Source organism: Zea mays, chromosome 1 (assembly GCF_902167145.1).
Source record: "Zea mays cultivar B73 chromosome 1, Zm-B73-REFERENCE-NAM-5.0, whole genome shotgun sequence".
NCBI classification, from domain to species: Eukaryota; Viridiplantae; Streptophyta; class Magnoliopsida; order Poales; family Poaceae; genus Zea; species Zea mays.
Window position 1 is genome coordinate 155149436 of NC_050096.1, and position 18784 is coordinate 155168219.

The 18784-nt window shown below is 43.4% G+C and overlaps 1 protein-coding gene and 1 pseudogene across 1 annotated transcript; both read left to right on the plus strand.

Moving 5' to 3' along the window:
* Window positions 1-2496: 2496 nt before the first annotated feature.
* LOC103639708 (uncharacterized) lies at window positions 2497-3689 on the plus strand (annotated as a pseudogene).
* A 12997-nt stretch (window positions 3690-16686) lies between these two features.
* On the plus strand, window positions 16687-18442 carry LOC100216796 (60S ribosomal protein L8). The gene is made up of 2 exons (NM_001349861.1): window positions 16687-17184; window positions 17905-18442. Exons 1-2 carry the CDS (start codon window positions 16745-16747, stop codon window positions 18248-18250), a joined length of 786 nt encoding a protein of 261 aa, NP_001336790.1. The 5' UTR covers window positions 16687-16744; the 3' UTR covers window positions 18251-18442.
* Window positions 18443-18784: the final 342 nt, after the last annotated feature.

Consider the following 18784-nt stretch of genomic DNA (forward strand, 5'->3'; position numbering starts at 1 on the left):
GACTTGGGCACTTAAGCTGGAATAATTCGAGCGGTTCCGCCACAGCTGGTATCGGAGCGAATACCATTACAGAGAAGTCAATAAGTCATAAATACCAACTTTTCAAAACTAAAATTTGCTAGAAACCAATGTTGGATAGATCGTCAGGACGATCAGGATAGACCTAGGACGCGAAGCCTTAGGAAATTAGATGGGTAGCTAGGTGGCTATTTATATAGGCCATAAAGGCTACTACTACTATTAATAAGGATGCTGTAGAAGCATCCGAAAAATTAGTTAGGTCTGAGAAGACGACTAGAATGAGCATGCATCCTAATTGTGGCATCATTGTCTCTTGTGCATCAACATGCTTCTCTCACCTTTATTCCAATAATAAAAACTTGTGAATAATGTGATGTACTGCTATGTTAGAAATGCCTTATCTCGTGTCAGATTGGTAAGTCTTGTTAGGTCGCGCTATGTGTTTCTCCTGCCTTGCCATCTAGATAGTATTGTAATTGTTCAACCCTTTTTGCAAAACATTTTGTTGCTTGTTCGGTTCATAAAAAGATCCCCACCCAAACAACCTCGAGTTTAGCAAGTGAAACCTATTTAAAAAAAATTCATTCTTATGATTGGTGTTTTCTAGCCCCCTTGAGTGTTTTACCTTTGAAGTTAAACCTGCACAACTTGTAGACCCCCATAGCTTAACCGCTAGCCAAACTGAAACTTCCTTGTGCACTTGTTGTGTCAAAAAAAATTATTGTTGGTGTCTAGTTGCGCAAACCCTATCAAGGCCATATTTCTTTCCATAATTTCCTTGCCCCTAAAACTTCATAGCATTCCTGTTGATCATCCAGCTGATCTTGTTGCCTACCTCTCCTTTCGCATAGATCTAGTGATCTTTTTCCTTGTGAATCATGTTGTGACCTTATCATCCGAATCTCTGATCTTTCATGATTCTGCCCTATTATCTTGTTATCTACTATAACCCGTTCTTAAGTATCGAATGTTGATCTACCTAAGTCTCTCAATTCTAGTCATTCTCATACTCATTCTCTGAGGATCATGACGATGTTTATCAATTTTATCTCTAAACAGTGTATCCATTTGGTTCAAGGGACTCTTGTTGTTAGCTTGTGGTTCTCTCATGTCTCTACAAGTTCATCAACCTGACCTCGTGGATGCTTCGTCCTCATATCAAAATCTCGTATGAATCTCTGGCATGATAATCTCCATTATGAGCATAAAATAATTCTCTGAGTTGAAGAAAGTTCTTATGTGATGCTCTTTTGCCAGCAATCTCTGCTTCAACTCTGATCACATTCTTATTTTCTGAGCCATACTCTCATGGGCTCCATCTATATGTGCTATGTGGAATTCTCGTTGGTTACGTTTGATAATGGTGTTATGACTAACGACTGATGGTGCCGCGACGAGACCGAGAGCCTATTATGGTGCACACATGGTTGAGCTGCTCGGCACGCGCTGGTATCGCGTTAATAGTCGTGGTCCATTACGAGACTATACTGATGTGCAATCTTTTGTGGATATTCTCTCAAAGTGATCGCTGCATTTTGTCTCAATATGTCACGATATTCTAACCAAATCTGTCATCAGTATCTTGTCAGATACCCTCTCATGAATTTGCATCTATCTTCAGTCTAGGAGTTACATGCTTCTCCACCCTTAAATATCCTCATTCGAATCTCGGGACGAGATTCTTTTTAAGGGGGGGAAGGCTGTGACACCCCAGGTGTCGGTTTCGTGTTATGTCGGGAGATTTGTCTCTAACGCGAATGCTCAGTGAAAATTTCTATTTCTCGATCGTGTCTATCTCTGTCTATCAGGCTTTCTCATGGAAGTTCACCGAATTCGGAGTTAATTGATCACGAGAAACAACCAGTTTTGGAGCCTATTAAAACTTTTTATTTCTCGGCTCGAATGCCAACTCGTTAATCATTCTCGATTTATAAAATCTTGTCTAAAGATCATTTAATCAAAACACTCGACTATTGTTAGTGGAGCTGTGCCCGAGTCTAAATCCTCAACCTTCGATCTATGTCCAAAAATTAATCCGACTCCGTACTCTCACACGGAATACTCAGTACGTCATCCTCTAATTATTTCTTACTCGACTCGGCCAAATATCTCATGTCCGAACCGAATTCAAAACCCCGTATCTACAGTGATTTTAAATTATCACACTTCGCCTTCTCCGACTACAAATCCGAAAGCCAGTCGTATTCCGAGACAAATTATTTTCGAATCATGCGTAGGGAATTATTTTCGAGCAAAGTCAAACCAAACTCTCGACCGAGTTAATCGCGTAGTCGTCCGTTCGTCCGAACTCTGTTTCACTCTGTTCCGCGTACAGACGAATTCCGCACGAGCATTTTTATTCCGAAAAATAATTTAGCGCAGCCCGTTTGCGTGTTTGGGCCAGCCCAATTGGGCCCATTTGAAACCCTAACCCTAGGGTTTCTCTATAAATACGGATCCCTCTCCCTTGCCCTTGGTCATTTTGCATTCCCACCCCTCCACTTTTTCCAGCCGCCACTCTCTTCTTCCTCCTCTCCCACACGCACAACTCTCTCCTCCTTGCTCCATGGCGCAACAGCAAGGTCCTTCTTCTCCACATCCGGTCGTCGTCCCCCTGGTCCTGCTCGGCGATGCCCTTCTCCCCTAGGCCGGTGAGCAGGTCTTCTTCCTCCCTGCTTCACGGCAGCAAGCATGGACGCCGCTGCTCTTTTTTTCCTCTCGCTCTGCTCGCTCGGCCGCCAGCAGCCATGGCCGACCTCCACTTCCATGGAGCAGGTGCCGCCAACAGCCATGGCACCCTTCCCTGTTCTCCAGCGCCCTCCCTGCCATCTTCCCTCCCATGGGCGCGAGCTCCACCCTCGGCAATGGACGCTGCGCGAGATCCCCCTGGCGCCCCTGTTTTCCCAGCCGTGCAGCTACCTTTTCGACTTCCATGGTCGCCCAGCTCCCTGTCCACGGCGCCCAGGAATTCCAACAGCAGCTCATTCCCTCCCAGCGCCCCCTTCTGCTCCATGGCTGCAAGAAGCCTCTCCATGGCTGACGCACAGGTGGCCAGCAGCTCTGCTCGCCCCTTGTACCTTGAGCAGCAAGAAGCAGCGCCCCTATCTCCTTTTCCCCGCAGCCCCACCAAATCGACGCGCCGTAGGTGCTCGACAAAATGCGCAGCTCCATTTCTCCATGGCCGCGAGCTTTCCCTTGCTGCGACTGCCTCCCAAGGACAGCGCGTAGCAGCCTCCCCGTGGCCATGGTCTGCAACAAGAAGTCGCGCGCTACATGTTCGATGTTTTGCGCAGCAGCTCCGACGTCTCCGCGCGGCTCGCTGCTTTGTGCTACGCAGCGAACAGCCGTCGACGCCCGCAGTGTGTTCGTTGTTTTGCGCAGCCCCAATATCGTCGTCGTTCACCCCGGTGAGACCACGACAATTCTTGTTTAATTTCACATCGACATTATTCTCCGGTGATTAATTGTGTATGTGTTGCTTGTTTTGTTTTGTGGAGGAGACGAACCCCGTGTTTTGCGGGGAGAAGGCAAGTCGTTCGACGCTCGTCGACGTTCGAAGTTATGTGCAAATCGGAATCGCCATCGTCCTTACAAACACCGATTGGGTTTGTTTATGGTGAGCCGATGCATATCGCTCTCGATCGACTCGATTAATTATTTTGAATGGATGTGTGTAAAATGTTTCGATTGTGCGCATTGGTAGGATCGCGTTTACGATTGGAGAACAAGAGGTTCGATGCGTGCGATTTGTAGTTGTCTAATTATGTTTTGGTCGATGTGGTGCATGTTTAAAAATTGTGTTGGTATGGATTGAATTTTGCGTAGAGAAGAAAACGAAGAAGAAAGGAACTCGGCTGTTTTTATATTTTGATAGGAAAATATGATATGCGTTGTTTAATGCGAAAACTAAGTTACAAAATGCGGATTTTGTTGTGGGGAATGCATCGATATGTGGTTATGCGTAAAGTGTGATTGTTTTATGCAATGTGATGGGATTCATGATTATATAGGGAGCATATTTATTGTTGTGACGAGTAGTTAGAAAATGCTAGTTGCGTAGAGGATGAATTATTAAAACATGAATATCGGAGTTCATATATTAGTAGTCGCGCCACATTGATCGATGTGTCTCGAGTGCACGCCCCCACATGGTTGTATGCGAGACAGGGCAATATAAGATGTGCTCGCCACGCAAGTTCGGTTAGAATAGGTAGAAATTGTTTTGGCTTAAGTAGAGGGGTGATGGCATGCCAAGGTAGCCGTTGCTTCCTCTATAATTATAAGTCGAGTCAAAATGCGGGATACTAGTGGTACGCTAGACGGGTGGGATCCAAATAAATTAACCGGTCGATGTGGTAGTTGTCGTGTGTGATTTATTGTTAGTGAGTAGTTTGAATTACGAGCTATATGAGGATTATGTTAGAAACTAGTAGGCGGCGTGTAACTGCGTTTGTATGGTGAATAATAGGTCGGTAGGAAATTGTTGGTGTCAGTAACAAATGTAGTCTTATGGAGTTTTACGCCATGTGTAAATGCCTCCACGATAGACCCCAAAAATGTGCTATTTAGGTGACTTGTGTGTTAACTAATTCAAGTTGAGCAATGGCTGAGAAACACTGATCAATCGGCTCCAACCCATGTTCTTGAGGTACGATGTCTAAAATGGTTCGCTAGGTCTTCTACTGTGATTAGCCAACTCATGTTAAACAGGAGTCGATTTCGTTAAGTGTTTGTTATATATGTGGTGTATCGAATTGTGATAATAATAGGCAAGCCGACGTGTATGCTGTCTAGCGGGCGATGTCGTTGTTCTAGCTAGCCGACTCTTAGATGACTTTAGTTAAGCTTGTAGTCACGATGATTTGCTTGTTGTAGTCTAAATGTGTATGGTTATGATCGCGGGTAAAAATCTATGCTCATGTGGTGTCTAAATTAAAATACGAACTAGTGGGTGAAAAGCGCGTTGATATACATATATGCCGAAATTGATGATTGTGGTGAATACGTTGATTAAATGTGTATGTTAGTTCTAGCGCGCGAAATAACTTGGATGAAAATTAGTGAGTCTACTTGTTAGTCCTCATTTGATTATTTTAACTCTAATAAATGGTAAAGTGTTAGAATAATTCAAGTCTCTAGAGCAAGGCAATTTTTGAATTGTATAGGAGCTGAAATTTAGTAATTGCTGTTTTGGACTGCACGTACTGTTTTCTGTGTGTTGTATGTTTGATGAACTAAATTGTGTTTTCTGTAGATATGTGCTATAGAAAAGTGGTAGCTAACCTTATTATCTTGCTGGTGTTAAAATTTGACAGTCATAGGTCTGACAGTTTAGGAGTTATGCTGTTCACAAATTCAGTAACTGAATCTGTCCAAATTCTGTACAGATTTCAGAAACTGTATTGTTTGTTCAATTTAATTTTACAATCTGTTCATGGTCATTATAAGAAAGTTGTAGGTGCTTTTCTTATCTTGCTTGTGTTAAAATTGCATAACTAAAGGCCTGACGGTTTAAGAGTTATGAATTTTACAACTTGGTTGTTGTGTTCTGTCCACCGTCAGAACAGATTTTGAAAACTGTGTTGTTTGATTCAGTTAAGCACAGAATCACTTCTTGGTGATTATAAAAGTTATGTAGTGCAATTGCCAAGCTTTCCAAAAAGTCTTGGATCACTATTTTAGGTGGTCTGAAGATTAAGTTATGGATGTTTAAAGTCTGAAGACTGAATCTGTCCAGTTCTGGACAGCACAGCCTTCATAGTATATTTCACCCTTGATACATGTTAAACCAGCCAGCGATGTTTATAAATAATTTGTAGAACATTTAATTATCTTTCCAGAAAGTATAAAATCACTTTGTTTGGATGTCTGAATCTTTAGTTATGAATTTTTAAATTCACAAGTCTGAATCTGTACAAATCTGGACACATCTGTTGTGTTAGCACTTTTAACCTTGCTAAGTGTTGAATCTTGTTTAGGTGAAAATACCAAAGTTGTAGAGCACTTTTTAAGCTTTCCAGAAAGTTCTAGTTTGCTATTTTTGGATTAATATTTGAAAAGTTATGATCAAAACAAGTGACTGTTGTATTGCTGTCCAAAAATTCTGCTAGTGCTTAATTGATTGTTAGTTCACCCTTTTGGCTAAAAATGATTGGTTAGCATTAAATTAATATAGACTTGCCATGACTAAGCTAGTTATGACATGTGTGTCTTGTTTTATATGTTTCTTTCTCTAGTTAATTGTGATGTAGTATTGTGTTGCGTAAATATCCAAAATGTTTGTCGTCTTTTTAGTGGTGTAATGTTGTGCGCTCGACGATATGTAGTTAGCTAACGCTAGTGGGTGTGGTTGCTTGTGATGTCTCGCTACTTAGTGTTTAATTTGCTAGCGTGTACTTAAAGTATCTTGTGCTATTTCATTATATTCATACATATGCATATTGCATCTCATTTAGGACCGAGAGATGATGATCGAGCCATTGATGTGGTGCCAACCACAAGATGCAGTTGGTGGACGACCTGAAGAATGGTGGACTTACCCAGTAGATGCTCGCCAAGCGAGTACCTCCCCCAGCAAAACACTATCTAAGTGTTAAATAAAAGGCAATCCCCGGTTTTATGCATAACTGTTATATATGCTATTTTACTGCACTTAATGTTTGTAGGCTTGTACTGTGCACTTAAGTGTAGGAGTTGCCTGAAACCCTAGTTGCATGAACTCAGGATTCCTTTTTGAGATGGATACTAGTATGCTAGGTCGAGTAGCTGCTTTATTAATTAGGATCTCGGTAGAAGTCGAGTGATTTTTCTAGCACTCGCGCGAGGTCAGGAATTGGTTGTATCCACTTTGATAACATAATGATGATGGTCTGTGGACACGGGTCTATGGGGACGCGTGGTCTACGAGATGAAAATTGGAATAAGGATTAACGTGCGGATACCTGTGTCAAGCGTTTGAACGTACTAAACACATACCGAGAAATATGGTAAATCGGTAAGCCTAGTACCTGATTGAACCTGCCCGCAGACATATCCCCTCACGCGGCCTGAGACGAGGTCTCCCATTCCGGTTATGGTGGGTACAAGTGCGGTCACTGCACGACGGCAGTCGGGGTCAGTGAGGCATTGTACGCCAAGGCGGTGAGCCCTGATCTGTTGCCAGGGAATCGATGGGGACGGTTGATGTGTGTGGGGACGGAGTGCCCCTACATGTCGTGTGTTTAGGTTTACCTTGCAAGGATAAAAACTCGATTCGAATCGTCTACTTCTCGCAGCTAATGAGACTGCTTGATCCATTGTACTGCATTGAGTAATAAGTGGAAATGAGGTGACTGGCAAAAGATGTGGATTGATAAAATGTTTGATACCATGTATGACTAGCTAGGTACACATCTAGTTAAAAGGATCATACTAAAACTTGAAAAGCTAAAACTTGATTTTTAGACTCAGCTAGTGCTTTTGGCAACCAAACCCCACAGCCAAACAGCTGCATGTCTAGAGGTAGAGGAGTAGACTCCTCACACCGGGTAAGTCTAGCTGAGTATTAGTATACTCAGCCTTGCTTGTGGCACAATTTTTGCAGGTACTCCTTGATTGATTGATGGTGTGACTTGGCCTTCATCCCTGCCACCGGGATAGATGGTCGAGTGGGTTACTGCTTCCGCAGGAGAGGACGAGGAGGAGTAGTGTGGCCAGGCTTCGCCATGTTACTCGGTTTTCTCCGTTAGTTATTTCCGCTGCAATAAATTTATGTTTATCATTTTTGAAACTCCGATAATGTAATCACTAATGATACTTATTAAATTGTGGTATTATGTTTTATTGTATTTCTCTGTGCCTCACCTTCGAGTGAGCTAGTGGTATTCGATCCTGGATAAGTGGCTTTATCGGACTAGATCCGAGGGACTGACGGGTTATTCCTGTTTAAGTGTGTTGCTGCCCTTAAGGGTGCGACTTGGGCACTTAAGCTGGAATAATTCGAGCGGTTCCGCCACAGTAGTTACCCCCTTTTGAATATCGCCGAGGATGGTGTTCACAGGGTGATCTAGTTGGATTGCTTGGTGGACTCTTGGGTGTGGCGGTCTTGGAGCTTGTTCATCTTCCTCATCTTGATCATGGGCATCTCCCCCTTGATCATTGCTCTCCTCTTGAGGTGGCTCAACTTCTTGATCGTCTCCTTCATCATTTTGAGCCTCATCCTCATCTTGAGTTGGTGGGGATGCTTGTGTGGAGGAAGATGGTTGATCTTGTGCTTGTGGAGGCTCTTCGGATTCCTTAGGACACACATCCCCAATGGACATGTTCCTTAGCGTGATGCACGGAGCCTCTTCATCATCTAGTTCATCAAGATCAACTTGCTCTACTTGAGAGTCGTTAGTCTCATCAAACACAATGTCACAAGAGACTTCAACTAATCCAGAGGACTTGTTAAAGACTCTATATGCCCTTGTGTTTGAATCATAACCTAGTAAAAAGCCTTCTACAGTCTTAGGAGCAAATTTAGATTTTCTTTCTCTTTTAACAAGAATAAAGCATTTGCTACCAAAGACTCTAAAATATGAAACATTGGGCTTTTTACCGGTTAGGAGCTCATACGATGTCTTCTTGAGGATTCGGTGTAGATATAATCGGTTGATGGCGTAACAGGCGGTGTTGACCGCCTCGGCCCAAAACCGATTCGAAGTCTTGTACTCATCAAGCATGGTTCTCGCCATGTCCAATAGAGTTCTATTCTTCCTCTCCACTACACCATTTTGTTGTGGCGTGTAGGGAGAAGAGAACTCATGCTTGATGCCCTCCTCCTCAAGGAAGCCTTCGATTTGAGAGTTCTTGAACTCTGTTCCGTTGTCGCTTCTTATTTTCTTGATCCTTAAGCCGAACTCGTTTTGAGCCCGTCTCAAGAATCCCTTTAAGGTCTCTTGGGTATGAGATTTTTCCTGCAAAAAGAACACCCAAGTGAAGCGAGAATAGTCATCCACAATAACTAGACAGTACTTACTCCCGTCGATGCTTATGTAAGCTATCGGGCCGAATAGGTCCATGTGTAGGAGCTCGAGTGGCCTGTCGGTCGTCATGATGTTCTTGTGTGGATGATGAACACCAACTTGCTTCCCTACCTGACATGCGCTACAAATCCTGTCTTTCTCAAAATGAACATTTGTTAGTCCCAAAATGTGTTCTCCCTTTAGAAGCTTGTGAAGATTCTTCATTCCAACATGTGCTAGTCAGCGATGCCAGAGCCAGCCCATGTTAGTCTTAGCAATTAAGCAAGTGTCGAGTTCAGCTCTATCAAAATCTACTAAGTATAGCTGACCCTCTAACACTCCCTTAAATGCTATTGAATCATCACTTCTTCTAAAGACAGTGACACCTACATCCGTGAAAAGACAGTTGTAACCCATTTTACATAATTGCGAAACTGAAAGCAAGTTGTAATCTAAAGAGTCTACAAGAAAAACATTGGAAATGGAATGGTCAGGTGATATAGCTATTTTACCCAATCCTTTGACCAAACCTTGATTCCCATCCCCGAATGTGATAGCTCGTTGGGGATCTTGGTTTTTCTCATAGGAGGAGAACATCTTCTTCTCCCCTGTCATGTGGTTTGTGCACCCGCTATCGATGATCAACCTTGAGCCCCCGGATGCATAAACCTACAAAACAAGTTTAGTTCTTGATTTTAGGTACCCAAACGGTTTTGGGTCCTTTGACATTAGATACAAGAACTTTGGGTACCCAAACACAAGTCTTGGAGCCCTCGTGTTTGTCCCCAACATATTTGGCAACTACCTTGCCGGATTTGTTAGTTAAAACATAGGATGCATCAAAAGTTTTAAATGAAATATTATGATCATTTTATGCAATAGGAGTTTTCTTTCTAGGCAATTTAGCACGGGTTGATTGCCTAGAGCTAGATGTATCACCCTTATACATAAAAAGCATGATTAGGGCCAGAGTGAGACTTCCTAGAGTGAATTCTCCTAATTTTGCTCTCGGGATAACCAGCAGGGTACAAAATGTAACCCTCGTTATCCTGAGGCATGGGAGCCTTGCCCTTTACAAAGTTGGACAATCTTTTAGGAGGGGCACTAAGTTTGACATTGTCCCCTTTTTGGAAGCCAATGCCATCCTTGATGCCAGGGCGTCTCCCACTATAGAGCATGCTTCTAGCAAATTTAAATTTTTCATTTTCTAAGTCATGCTCGGCAATTTTAGCATCTAATTTTGCTATATGATCATTTTGTTGTTTAATTAAAGCCATATGATCATGAATAGCATCAATGTTAACATCTCTACATCTAGTGCAAATAGTGACATGCTCAATGGTATATGTAGAGGGTTTGCAAGCATTAAGTTCAACGATCTTAGTACGTAAAATATCATTGTTATCTCTAAGATCGGAAATTGTAACATTGCAAACATCTAGTTCTTTAGCCTTAGCAATTAATTTTTCATTATCATTTCTAAGGCTAGCAAGATAGACATTCAATTCTTCAATTTTAGCAAGTAATTCAACATTATCATCTCTAAGATTGGGAATTGAAATATCACAAACATTTGAATCAACCTTAGCAATTAAACTAGCATTTTCATTTTTAAGGTTGGAAATAATGTCATGGCAAGTGCTTAGCTCACTAGATAGTTTTTCACATTTTTCTACTTCTAGAGCGTAAGCATTTTTAACCTTAACATGCTTCTTGTTTTCCTTAATTAAGAAGTCCTCTTGGGAATCCAAGAGTTCATCCTTCTCATGAATAACACTAATTAATTCATTTAATTTCTCCTTTTGTTGCATGTTTAGGTTAGCAAAAAGGGTACGCAAATTATCCTCCTCATCACTAGCATTATCTTCATCACTAGAGGTTTCATACTTAGTGGAGGATTTTGATTTTACCTTCTTCATTTTGCCATCCTTGGCCATGAGGCACTTGTGGCCAACGTTGGGGAAGAGGAGGCCCTTGGTGACGGCGATGTTGGCGGCGTCCTCGTCGGAGGAGGAGTTAGAGGGGCTCTCGTCGGAGTCCCACTCGTGGCACACATGGGCATCACCGCCCTTCTTCTTGTAGTATTTCTTCTTTTCTCTCATCTTGCCCTTCTTGTCGTTATCCCTGTCACTGTCACTAGATAGTGGACATTTTTCAATAAAGTGACCGGGCTTACCACACTTGTAGCAAACTTTCTTGGAGCGGGACTTGTAATCTTTCCCCTCCTTTGCTTGAGGATTTGGCGGAAGCTCTTGATGATGAGCGCCATCTCTTCATTGTTGAGCTTAGAGGCATCGATGGGTTGTCTACTTGATGTAGACTCCTCCTTCTTCTCCTCTGTCGCCTTGAATGCGATCGGTTGTGCTTCGGGCGTGGAGGGACCATCTAGCTCGATGATTTTCTTTGAGCCTTTGATCATCAACTCAAAGCTCACAAAATTTCCTATTACTTCCTCGGGAGTCATTAGTGTATATCTAGGATTACCACGAATTAATTGAACTTGTGTAGGGTTAAGAAAAACAAGTGATCTAAGAATAACCTTAACCATTTCATGGTCATCCCATTTTGTGCTCCCGAGGTTGCGCACTTGGTTCACCAAGGTCTTCAAGCGATTGTACATGGCTTGAGGGTCCTCGCCTTGGTTGAGTCGGAACTGACCGAGCTCCCCCTCGATCGTCTCCCGCTTGGTGATTTTGGTCACCTCATCTCCTTCGTGCGCGGTCTTGAGTACGTCCCAAAATTTCCTTGGCGCTCTTTAATCCTTGCACCTTGTTATACTCCTCTCGACTTAGAGAGGCGAGGAGTGTAGTGGTGGCTTGGGAGTTAAAGTGCCGGATTTGGGCAACCTCGTCCGAATCATAATCTTCATTCCCCGGTGATGGTACTTGTACTCCAATCTCAACAACATCCCAAATGCTAGTGTGGAGTGATGTTAGATGATGCCTCATTTTATCACTCCACATATTATAATCTTCACCATCAAACATAGGTGGTTTGCCTAATGGGACGGAAAGTAAAGGAGTACGTTTGGAAATGCGAGGGTAACGTAGGGGAATCTTACTAAACTTCTTGCGCTCATGGCGCTTAGAAGTTACGGATGGCGTGTCGGAGCCGGAGGTGGATGGCGATGAGGAGTCGGTCTCGTAGTAGACCACCTTCCTCATCTTCTTCTTCTTATCACCGCTCCGACCCGACTTGTTGTGTGAAGGGGATCCCTTCACTTTGTTGGCGGACTCCCTGGATGGAGCCTTCCCGTGGCTTGTAGCGGGCTTCTCACCGGTCCCGAATTCCCTCTTGGCGGATGCTCCCGACATCACTTCAAGCGGTTAGGCTCTAATGAAGCACCGGGCTCTGATACCAATTGAAAGTCACCTAGAGGAGGGGGGGTGAATAGGGCGAATCTGAATTTTATAAACTTAAGCACAACTAGAAGTCGGGTTAGCGTTAGAAATATAAACGAGTCCAAGAGAGAGGGTGAAAAACAAATCTCGGGCAAATAAAGAGTGAGACACAATGATTTGTTTTACCGAGGTTCGATTCTCGCAAACCTACTCCCCGTTGAGGTGGTCACAAAGACCGGGTCTCTTTCAACCCTTAGACCGAGTGAGCTTCTCTTCTTAATCAAACGGAACACAAAGTTCCCGCAAGGACCACCACACAATTGGTGTCTCTTGCCTTGGTTACAATTGAGTTTGAACACAAGAAGAATGAGAAAGAAAAGAAGTAATCCAAGCGCAAGAGCTCAAATGAACACAAATGTCGCTCTCTCTAGTCACTATTTGATTTGGAGTGATTCCGGACTTGGGAGAGGATTTGATCTCTTTGGTTGTGTCTAGAATTGAATGCTATAGCTCTTGTAATGTGTTGAAGGTGGGAAACTTGGATGCCATTGAATGTGGGGTGGTTGGGGTATTTATAGCCCCAACCACCAAAAATGGTCGTTGGAAGTGTGCTGTCGCATGGCGCACCGGACAGTCCGGTGCGCCAGCCACGTCAGCCAGCCGTTGGGGTTCGACCGTTGGAGCTCTGACTTGTGGGCCCTCTGGGCTGTCCGGTGGTGCACCGGACAGGTCCTGTAGACTGTCCGGTGTGCCAACTGCGCGTGCTCTGACTCTGGCCCGCACTATAGCGCATTGAATGCAGTTGCAGTCGACCGTTGCGCGCGAAGTAGTCGTTGCTCCGCTGGCACACCAGACAGTCCGGTGTGACACCGGACACTGTCCGGTGCTTCACCGGACAGTCCGGTGAATTATAGCGGAGCGACTTTCCATTTTCCCGAAGGTGAGGAGTTCAGCCTCGAGTGCCCTGGTGCACCGGACACTGTCCGGTGGCACACCGGACAGTCCGGTGCGCTAGATCAGGGTGCCTTTGGGATGTCTTTTTGCTCCCTTTGTTTGAACCCTTTCTTGGTCTTTTTATTGGCTTATTGTGAACCTTTGGCACCTGTAAGACTTATACACTAGAGCAAACTAGTTAGTCCAATTATTTGTGTTGGGCAATTCAACCACCAAAATCAATTAGGAAATAGGTGTAAGCCTAATTCCCTTTCAACCAGCAATTAAACCAAAAGCAAAGTAAGAATTTTTTTGTAAGATGAGTATATAAATAGTAATATAACGTAGAATTGGTCAAGATGACCAACTTTTAAAGTGACACCAAAGGTCAAGGTGAGAATAAGGGTCTATAGTCCTTAAAGCGACCATTCTAGTCTATGTTAGCTGTCCTACAGTCATCAAGGCTTTGATACCACTTATGTCACAACCGGTTTTAGAAGGAAACCGAATGTGAACCATGTACGTGCCAGGATCAGAAATTCACGTACACAACGATTACATAAATGACTCATCACACATTGCTCAAAATAATAGCGGAAATTGTACTTTATTACATCAAGATGTCCAAGACATTCACAGACTCATTAACTTAACATAGTCATTATCATAATCAAAGTGCAGATACAAAACGTAGAAGATAAGGCCTTCATAGGCAGCTAACTGGGGTTGCCACTAAACATAACTAGAACTCATAGTCCTGAAACTCCTCAAAGTCCTCCATGTTGCCTTCATCTCCTCCTAAGCACTGATTGCAATGGGGATAACCTGGGGTTGGGTGGTTTTGAAAGCAAGGGTGAGTACACATCAACATACTCAGCAAATGTTTCGTTTGGCTAAAGTGGACTAGCTGTATGTGGAGTTAAGCTTAAAGCAGCTGCTTTTAGTTGGTCCCGTATTTATTACTAGTAGAAAAGCCAAGTTTTAGTAATAAACACATGTTTTACCCAAAAGTACTACCGCCAAGAGAAAATACCAGAAACCATAGTTATAATCATCACTATTATTCATCATCATCATCATAAAGTATCCAAAGTTATTCTAATCAAATAGGATCCCAAGGCTGCTCTTAACCGTGAGCACGGCTGGTATACCAGTTTCTAACACTCTGCAGAGGTTGCACACTTTACCCACGAGTCGTGATCCCTTTCCAGCCTGGGTTGTCCAGACCCAATCTTCACTATCAAGGTGAATGGCCAGGAATTCACTATGTAGCCTTTACAAAGATTCCCAGAGGTCATAGTCGCCCGTTAGGTTTCTCCAGTTTGATAAACACAATACTTCTCCCCACAGGAAGGGTGACTAACAAAACCAAATCGAAAGAACCTCGGCAACCAGCCTCGGCAGAGAAAGTACTGTGCCCGGACCCCATTGACGGCCCTACGGTGAAGCCGACTACACCTCAAGTTTCTCTAATTAATCAGATAAGGGTGTCCCATTCCACCCTCATGGTTGCACTGTTATCCCCGGTGGTCTCTCAACGAACAGGTCCTTACGGAGAGATACTCAGGAAACAGTTTGAGTCCCCTAAAGTATCACAGATCATCATCATAATCCAGATAACATCATAATATCATAAATGTTCTCATCATGTTCATTGATTAAAGTAGAGCAATAGAATGAAGCTAACCATAATAACCCAAAAAGGTAATCAAGGACAAGGTAAATATAGACTAGTCAATCCTTAGGTTTCAATTAAGTAATGCGGGATAGTGAATTATAAAGTAAGTAGTATATAATGGGTCAGAGGACACTTGCCTTCACCAGGTTGCTGCTCAGGGAAATCTCCGGCAACACACTCAAGAACCACAAACCGCTCGTTGTCTGAATTTGGTAGATAATGAAGAAGAAATTTTATACCCCTAAATTCAGGGTGTTACATCATCTAGTCTAAGGAATACTCTAGAACCAAAAATGTTAAAATTTGACTTAGACTCAACTAGTATTTTGGCAAACCAAACCTTCAGCCAAAAAGCATCATGGTCTAGAGATAGAGGAGTAGTTTCCTCACACTGGGTAAATTTAGTTGAGTATTAATATACTTAGCCTTGCTTGTGGCACCAAATTTTTCAGAGATTCTGTAAGAAATGGTTGATGGTGTGACTTGGCTTAACACCTTGCCATCGGGCTAGACGGTCGAGTGGAATGCTACCTCAGTAGGAGAGGACTAGGAGGTGTAGCTGGCAAGGCTTCGCCATGCTACTTAGCTATCATCGTTAGTTTAATTTCCGCTGAAAGAAAAACAATGATTTAGTACTTTTTACTCTCCGATGCTGTAATAACATTTGGTACTTCTTAATATGTGGTGTTATGAATTATTGTATTTCTCTGAGCCTCACTTTTGAGCAAGCAAGTGGTTTTCGATCTGGTCTAAGTGGTTTATCGGACTAGATCTGATGAACTGACAATTTATTCCGATTTAAGTGTGTCACTTAAGCTGGAATAATTTGGATTGTTCCGTCACACTCTATGTACGTGATACGTTTCAAAATAATTGATGGCTTTCACTTTTACCATTGACACTTTGACTAACAAAACTTGTTTAAATATTAAGTAAATAAAGTGAGAAATGCATTGTTTGATCCATAATCAAAGTAATTTCAAATGTGTCACATATTGTTGGCTATTTGTAAAAATATTAACATAAAAGAGTGGTCAAACATTAGTGATGTCAAAATCGCCACGAAAAGGAGGTTGGTGATTAAGAGTAGAAACCTTAGAAAACAATAATAACCAATGCTTGAATGAGTAATAGATAGAAAACCTTGCCCACCATTTGCACCAAGGCTTTAGGAATGCTCATCCAGTTGTTGACTCCACTAATCAGCAAACGGTTCGTCATGAATTGAACCAACAAACAGTCAGGCATCCTCCATGAGACCATGACTTTCTTTTTCTTTAGGTAATTTTGATTCAACTTCTCTTTTTTTTGAACAACATACAAATTTTATGTGACATCTGTACAAGACTTATGTGCATTACGTTTGTGGCACAAGACTATGATTATATTTTACCATGATGGTAATATATTATGTTATGCACACAGATTTATGCATATAACCTGAGACGCTCGGGACGAATAACCTCTGAACTGGATTTGGGCTGTTTTGCTCACTTCCAGAGCCCAATTTGACCCAAATGTCTCATGAGAACCAGCCCATCCCTCCTCCCGCAGCCTCTCTGTCTCTCGCTCATTATAATCACACTGACACGACGGTCCCAGCACTCATCGGACGGTCCAAACCAGCCGTGAACCCATCTCCACCGTCCGCCCTAGGGTAACCCTCCTCAACCCCGATCATTCACTATATATATAATTCTCTCTCTTCTCCCACCTCCAACCCTAGCCGCACTGCGCTCATTTCTGCATCCCCCTCCCGCCGCGCCGCCTCACCGCCGCCGGAGAAGATGGGTCGCGTGATCCGCGCGCAGCGTAAGGGTGCGGGGTCCGTGTTCAAGTCCCACACCCACCACCGCAAGGGCCCCGCCCGCTTCCGCTCCCTCGACTTCGGCGAGCGCAACGGGTACCTCAAGGGCGTCGTCACCGACGTCATCCACGACCCCGGCCGTGGCGCGCCGCTCGCCAAGGTCACTTTCCGCCACCCATTCAGGTACAAGCACCAGAAGGAGCTCTTTGTCGCAGCCGAGGGCATGTACACGGGCCAGTTCGTCTACTGCGGTCGCCGCGCCACCCTCTCCATCGGCAACGTGCTGCCCCTCCGCGGGATCCCTGAGGGTGCCGTCGTCTGCAACGTCGAGCACCACGTCGGTGACCGCGGTGTCTTCGCCAGGGCCTCTGGGGACTACGCCATTGTGATCAGCCACAACCCTGACAACGGCACATCGAGGTCTGAACACGATCACGAACCCTCCTATTTCATTGATTTGTAATTTCGTATGATGAGATCTGGTGTAGCCGTGGAGTAATTATATCACTGAATATGATATGTTATGGATTTATGGCACTATTATTGACAAATGATTTAGCTCTATTGATAAGACTTTTACTTATCCGCGCTAGATTTTGTTTTTAAATAATATAAAATGGGTCGATTTGTGCAGTACTATGGTAGATATCATTTGTTTGATGTTTTTTTTGGCATACGTGATTCGGTTTTACAATCATAGAGGTTCTAGTTTACTTAAGGTCTTTGCAGTGAGGTAAAATTTTTAGTTTTTATGTAGATATTTATAGCTGATTTGTTGCAAGGTGCTGCAGATTATCAAATAAACACCTTACGTATGCATGTTCTGCAATGGCTACATTGTATATGACGTGATTATTATTGTGCTGCTTTACACATCTCCATCATATATCCTGATGACATTGTAACCTGTTTCTCATATTGTGATGTCAGTCGGATTATTACATTTTACAGCTGAATATAATTTCAGTTGGAGTGTTTTTCTGATTGAATACCTTGTATGTATCCTAATCTGTCTGCCTACTCTTAATGCCTTGTTGATGTCCTAATGTAGTTGCCTACTTGGATGTCTTTCATTTATCAGTGTATCCAAGTGACCTTTTGTTATTTGTCTGCATTCTTAATTCTGTTCTGTTCTTTCAGGATTAAGCTGCCCTCTGGCGCCAAGAAGATTGTCCCCAGCAGCTGCCGTGCTATGATTGGGCAGGTTGCTGGTGGAGGCAGGACTGAGAAGCCGATGCTCAAGGCTGGTAACGCGTACCACAAGTACCGTGTGAAGAGGAACAGCTGGCCCAAGGTGCGTGGTGTGGCCATGAACCCTGTGGAGCATCCCCACGGAGGAGGTAACCACCAACACATCGGTCACGCCTCTACTGTCCGCCGAGACGCTCCCCCTGGCCAGAAGGTTGGTCTCATTGCCGCTAGGAGGACTGGAAGGCTCAGGGGTCAAGCTGCTGCCACAGCCTCCAAGGCTGACAAGGCCACCTAGAGTTATTGTCGTTGTTTATCTGTCTACTGTGCTTTAGATTGTTAAAGGACATGTGTTTCAGAACGGATGTGTTGTTGCCTCGTACTATGGTGAAACATTGTCTCAGTTTTTGTGGTCGCTGTCAGGATTTTGCATTATGCCTAAAGATGTTTACTTTGGATATTTTTGTGTTAAAATGGTACTGTATTGGATATGCCTCCCTTGCTTCGTTTTATTTTGGCCTTTGTAGAATTGTTGAGCGGTTGTCTCTTTGCGTGGGATCGTGTAATTTCTGAGTTGCTGGAACGTTGGCAATACATGGTTTCCGTCGAAACTTCATTAGCGCTGACTGCTGAGAGGGCACTGGGCAGTATGGTGATGTCTACAAGAGATTAGTTTGACAAAAGAGCAACATGTTCGAGTTTAAGAGCTCGGTGCTGTGCTGTGGTGATTTGATAGACCAATGCATTAGACTCCGCTAAATTTTATCAAAACTGTCTTTTATAGTATCTTCTCAAAAGTTTACATCCACTAGCTCATCTTCCATATTTTTCC

Excerpts from the sequence above, each read along its gene's own strand:
- LOC100216796 (NM_001349861.1), top strand. The coding sequence starts at position 16,745 with ATGGGTCGCGTGATCCGCGCGCAGCGTAAGGGTGCGGGGTCCGTGTTC. Across the intron at positions 17,185-17,904 it reads CCTGACAACGGCACATCGAG|GATTAAGCTGCCCTCTGGCG; the intron begins GTCTGAACACGA and ends CTGTTCTTTCAG.